Below are 6271 nucleotides of genomic sequence, written 5' to 3'. Positions count from 1 at the left end.
CTCGCGGAGAAATACAGGCACGAACACCACTCGTTCTCTCTTATTTTGAGATTTGTGCAACAGCTTGACCAAAAAACTTGTCAGGAACGGTATTGACTTTTATATCCTAGTCCAGTGACATTTAACAGATTGAAAACATAACGGTAGGAATGCGGAAACAACTCAAAGTACACTCAAGGAACAGCAAAAATAATCACTATACAAACTACGCTTTCTCTTTCCTACCGTATTTATTAATCAACGTATGAGCAAAAATGGAGGTAAAGTAAGAAGAGAAAAGCTATTCAGATTTTAAAAATTTAATCACATTTTCTGAATCTAATCACAAATCTATTCAAACTTTTGCTTATTTTGAAACTTGAAGGCAATTAATGGAAACGGACTGTACAATACAGTTAGCTTTTTTTAACCAAAATAATTCTGACAAACGCGGTATAAAATAATGAAATTGATACATGCACTGAAAGCTGAGATGGAAGGAAATGAAAGACAGTAATTTCGAAATAGAGAAAGTTTTACAGTAGTCTTCACATCTTTACAAAAGGTTTCGATCCATTCAGTTCTGCTGAAGAAAACTTTCAATATTCTTCTGTAACTAGTCACCAAATAAAAACCCAACATACACACACTAACAAAAGTTAACAACAAAAAAACAAGCAAACAAAAGACAATATGACATTGTTTCAATAATTTCACTAAAAACTGGTTTACGCAACACTTAGTGACAAAACTCACAGATTAATTCTAAGAAATTTGAACACAAAAACCTTACCGAAAAGCGGAAAGATCAGGCAGGGAACTTCCATAATAGATTAAAAGGGGCCACAATTTAACAACAATGAAGAAATTTTGTACAAAAAAAAACACTTCAAAGTTAACACTATCCAGCTGAAAAACACATGTTTCAAAACCTCAATTACTAAAGAATTGAAAAAGTTGGAAACTCCTAAAAAACCTGAAGCTCAAAATTGACATACGTACTTCAAATAAGCATCTTAGAGTAAATTATTTGTTCTATATGGAAAACAATACCAAAAAACATGCAATTGCTATTTGACCAAAGTGAGAAAAACAACTTTAGCTATAAAAGAAGTAAGTTAAAAAATTGCTAAGAACTTTGCTTTGGATGTGTTAAGTCTCATTTAAATATATAAAACATAACCGACTAAACGTCGGAAGAATTGCTCTCGAACGACTAGTGTGAGCTCTAATGAATTAAAGCGTGGGGGGAGCCTAAATGGGACTAAGAAGTTCAATAGTGGGCTTCAAAAAACCACATTAGAGGTTAACATATACCACTATTAAGATGTAAAGAAAGTAAAAAATGGCACCAGTTTCGCCGCACTTTTCATTTGACTTTTAGTATTAAATTGCCGCCAATTGAGTTCAGCTGCTTGAAATTGTGATTGAGAGAGAATTTTAGAACACACCCGGCGGATTGCCGAAAAATAGCCGCCGTTGATTCCAATAAGCATGATTGGGATTGAAAGAAAAGAAGATATCGAAAAAAAAAGATTTTTGTACAAAAACATTTTTTAAGTCCTAAAATTGCGCGGGCATCTAAAATTGCGCTTTATGGGTTTATCCCGTGTCTATTTCTGATTTCAATTTTTTATTCTGACTCTATTCATTTTGAATCGCTTTGCTGAGCAACTGATGTTCAAATTCACTTTTAGCAGAATGAGAGAAGAGAGAAACTAACCTAGAGAAGTCAAAATGATTTCACGCAAAATGTTGAAAAAGCGGCAAAATGGTAAAGCGAAAAAAAGTTCGACGAAGTAAAAAAAATAGGAACGCTATAATAGCCGGCTGAGAAGATTAGGGCGGCTATTAATCACGCGAAACGCAAAAATTCAAGGGCGTAAAAGTCATTCGAAAAGTCAAAATTGTCGAGTCGAGCAAAAATTTTGCATAAAAAAGACACGTTTACAATAATTGCTATGAACTTCGTTCAAGAGCGATTTAAAACATTGTTTCATCCAGTTCACTTTATTAAATTACACACATTAGGCAAGTTTACAAGCAGTTGAAAAACTGCAAGAAGCTGAGAAATAATTATTTCAATTTATTTTTTGTCAATTTTTCAGAAAAAAATTTGTCACTAAATACTACATCGAAAATGGCTATAAGAGCTTCTATTGCGACAAATGAATTTCCAATGAACCAATTCTTTCATTCGACTCCATTCCCATTCGCCGAAAAAAAACCAGCCTTCCAAACAACTTTTAGCTACTGGCTCAACACATGGCCAGAGCTAGCTTAGAGATAAAAAGAATCCTGCTTTGCTGTTCAAAACTTAAACTGTTGTTTGTTGTTAAATTTGACCTTTTTCAACAAAATTTGGCACGGATGTTCAGCTGCGAGTTCGCATGTCCCCCTTTATCACAAACATCACATTTTTACCTAGTAATAGGTACAAAAAAGAGTAAGCGATTCACAACTTTATTCTTCAAACACTATACAGAAATTGCAGAATTTAAAATTACTCAAATTAACTCTAGATTATTTAAACAACACTGTAGCTGCACAATACAAGTTAAACTTTCAGCTCTATTCAATCTTCAACATCGAATTCCCGTCATTAACACTCCTGTCATTAGCACAAACTGCTGCCGCATAATTAGTCTATAGAGATTACAATGTTCACTCTCAAACTATCAAATCTTGGAACAAAATAACACTAGATCACATTGGCGTAGATCAACAATTGTCTACAGATCATGACTTCTTGTTAACTAACGGTACTCAATTCAACCTCGTCTTCTGTAATCAACTTTCAGCACTTTCTACATCCATCCATTAACTTACTTCATTTCTATTTTTTCATTTTCTTCATTTTTTATATTCTTTTTTGTATCTACCGACTTAAATTATTTTGAAACACACTTCAAAATAGGCTCATATCACGACATTTAAGCCGGCAGCTGTTCCTCACAATCTCTAGTGAGCTCCACGTTAATGCTCAAAATATGGTTAAAAGCTCCGAAGCCACCAACGTGCAGCGGCCTGTAAAAAAAATTGACAATGAAAACTGAGAGAAGAACTACAACTAAAAATAACAAAGTCCATGAAATCAGTTTCACAGAAAACGTCAAAGTCTGACGGCTTTGCGATCCAATTGGAGGATTTTCATTTGTTGAAATGTGAGGTGGTGTTGACTGTAGCTTGGCTGTGCAGTTATCCGTTGACTGTTCAATTGAAGTGACACCATTGGGTGTTAGCTTGTCAATTAAAGAATGCCCAGGGCTCTCAATAAGCTGGGGTTGTTTTAGCCTAAAAACAAATATATAATGCATTAATGCGGTTATCGATTTCGCTTGTTCAAAACAAAATCTCACAGGTACTGATGCCTAAAAATCTAAATATACATGTCACAAAGAATCGATGATACAATAACAACCGCGACGTATAGTTGTCTAAATAAGTATGTCACTTAATGTAGATAATTAGTAATAGAACGCGCAATTCTGATTCCGTTGCCACCTCATGTAATGCGAAAAACAACTATGATACATCGGCTTCATTATTCTCAATTTTTTCCAATTAAATGAAGAAAGGCCTGAGTAGTATGGTTTGATAGCTCTTGCAGAATGCAATGTAAATGCAAGAAGTGTTTCGGAAAAAAATCCGTTTTTTCGTTAAAAGTTTAAGGTGAAGAAAATTTTCGGAATAATGCCGAAGAGTTTTCAATACGTGCGTGAATAAAGTATCTATAACCAAGCTCTTGGGGCTGTTTACTTTATTTCCATTAAATAACAGTGTCGAGGATCCCCAAGAAGATTTCAAAAACTTTTTTCTTCAGTCAAATTTTAGTATACGCACTTTTCTTTAACAATTTTTATATGAAAAAATTAGATATCCACTGAAATGATTGCATCGAACGAAAACTAAAACTATAGTCAGCAGACTCAGATTTGCCGCGAACCAGATTTGTGTGCCCTAAAATAAAGATAAACTTACAAAAAAAATGACTTGAAAAAGTTATCGACGCATCTTAAAAAAAACTACAAAAGATCTCAAAGATGACTTGTTCAATTTGACCTTAGTGAAAGTAAAAATATGCTTCAGTTGTTCAAGTGCAAAAATCATTTCGCTGAGTTTGAAGACACCCAAGATCAAAATCTATTTCAGATAGGTGGGCAATTTAAATCACATGGGGTTTATTTGGAAAACTTTCCACAATGGAGAGCTTTGCACACTCCCTCTCACAGATAAGGATACCAGTCAGCAACCATAACCACTCAGCGGTGCCGCTTTTGGAGAGCCCAATTTAGATCACACAAACAGCAAGAAATTAAGGGTGAAAAGCAATTCCAAAAAATGCGAAAGAATGTTCTAGAAAAAAAGTAAAACATAATGTGGGAACAATTGCTCTCGAAAGACTAGTGAGAGATCGAATCCATAAATCTATTACAGCCTGCTTCGGTCGGAGGGTAACTATATTCGCTAGGGGGTCTTCAAATAACGTCATTAGAGTTTATTATATACCACTATAGCACTAATAAAATTTCAGTGAACAAATGGTGGTCAATTGACTTTTAGCAGTGAACTGCCGCCAGCTCCCGACACTTGTAAATAGAGAGAGAGAGAGAAAATTAGATCACGCAAAACGAAAAAGGCGTAGAAGTCACTCAAAAGCCAAAACGGTCAAGCAAAAATTCTGCATAAAAAGACAAACACCTTTACAATAATTGCTTCAAATTTTGTTCCAGAACAATGAAAAACAAAAAAGAGCGCCGAACGAAGAGTACCGCAACATAAAAATCAAGTACCTGAGACTGACAAAGAGGAAACAAAGTGATAAATTTTGCTCTAATTTTTCTCCTCGAACCTCAAAAATGATCTACGATGATAATGCTCCAAATTGCGAGTCCGTAAATATGTTGATTAAATAGCAAAAGTCATGATGTAAGTGCCCCTACCTTAATTAGACAGGGAACTGACAATACTTCTATAAAAAAACATATCCGGCAGATTCCTGGAAAAAATCCGCCGTTGATTCCCATAACCAAGATTGGGATTGAAGGAAGAGAAAAAACTAGTGAAAAAAAGATTTTTGTACAAACAATTTTGAAGTGCGAACTATTTCGATGTCATTTTGGAGCCGAAAACACAGGGGCTAGTATCAAAATCAATAAGAATTAGAGATGGTAACTGAGAACAAAGTTCGAGTAACGGGCATGTAAAATAGGGCTTTATGGCTTTATCCCGTTTCTATTTCTGATTTCGTTTTTTTTTATACTGACTGTTTATTTTGAATTGCTTTGCTGAGCAAATGCTGTCTTAAAACATCTTTAGCAGAATGAAAGAGAGTGAAACTAGCCTCAAGAAGTCAAAAAGATTTCACGCAAAATGTTGAACAAGCTGTGAAGTAAGGTAAAGCTAAAAATTTATATTCGACGAAGTAAAAAAACATAGCAGGACAACTCCTGACCTACAATTCAAAACATAACTGGCAGATTGCCGGAAAATAGCCACCGTTGATTCCAATAAGCATGATTGGGAGTGAAAGAATAGAAGATATTGAAAAAAAAAAGATTTTTGTACAAAAACATTTTTGAAGTCCGATTTATTTTGATGGCATTTCGTAGTTGAAAATAACGTACTTCTGTTCCTTAGAGAGAGGCTACAGGGGCTACTATCAATACCAAAAAGCATTAGGGATGGTAACTAAGACTTATAGGAACGACGTTCAAATAGCGGGCATCTAAAATTGGGCTTTATGGGTTTATCCCGTTTCTACTTCTGACTTCAATTTTTTTATACTGACGCTGTTCATTTTGAATTGCTTTGCTGAGCAACTGATTTTCAAAATCACTTTAAGCAGAATGAGAGAAGAGAGAAACTAGCCTAGCGAAGTCAAAAAGATATCACCCAAAATGTTGAAAAAGCGGCAAAATGAGGTAAAGGGAAACATTTTTTTATTCGACAGAGTAAAAAAAAAATAGAAGCGCTATAATAGCCGGCTGAGAAGATGAGGGCGGCTATTAAGCATACCCGGCAGATTGCCGGAAAATAGCCGCCGTTAATTCCAATAAGCATGATTGGGATTGAAAGAATAGAGGATATTGAAAAAAAAAAGATTTTTGTACAAAAACATTTTTGAAGTCCGATTTATTTTGATGGCATTTTGTAGTTGAACATAACGTACTTCTGTTTCTTAGAGAGAGGCTACAGGGGCTACTATCAATACCAATAAGCATTAGAGATGGTAACTAAGACTTATAGGAACGACGTTCAAATAGCAGTCATCTAAAATTGGGCTTTATGG

The 6271-nt window shown here is 34.8% G+C and overlaps 1 protein-coding gene across 2 annotated transcripts in view; it reads right to left on the bottom strand.

The window, feature by feature from the left end:
* Positions 1-2426: 2426 nt before the first annotated feature.
* LOC142357261 (nesprin-1-like) overlaps positions 2427-6271 on the bottom strand; it is a 278227-nt gene continuing 274382 nt past the window's right edge. Inside the window, exon 44 of one of the 2 annotated variants that reach the window (XM_075408914.1) lies at positions 2427-3273. In XM_075408914.1, the coding sequence (XP_075265029.1) occupies positions 2913-3273 (361 nt within the window). In that variant the 3' untranslated portion in view covers positions 2427-2912. The remainder of the gene's footprint in view (positions 3274-6271) is intronic. The other variant, XM_075408920.1, reaches the window with a different exon arrangement.

This window comes from Convolutriloba macropyga, chromosome 2, assembly GCF_964194025.1.
Source record: "Convolutriloba macropyga chromosome 2, txConMacr16.3, whole genome shotgun sequence".
NCBI lineage: Eukaryota > Metazoa > Xenacoelomorpha > Acoela > Convolutidae > Convolutriloba > Convolutriloba macropyga.
Note: the sequence above shows the minus strand (reverse complement) of the source record. Positions and strands in the feature narration are given on the sequence as shown.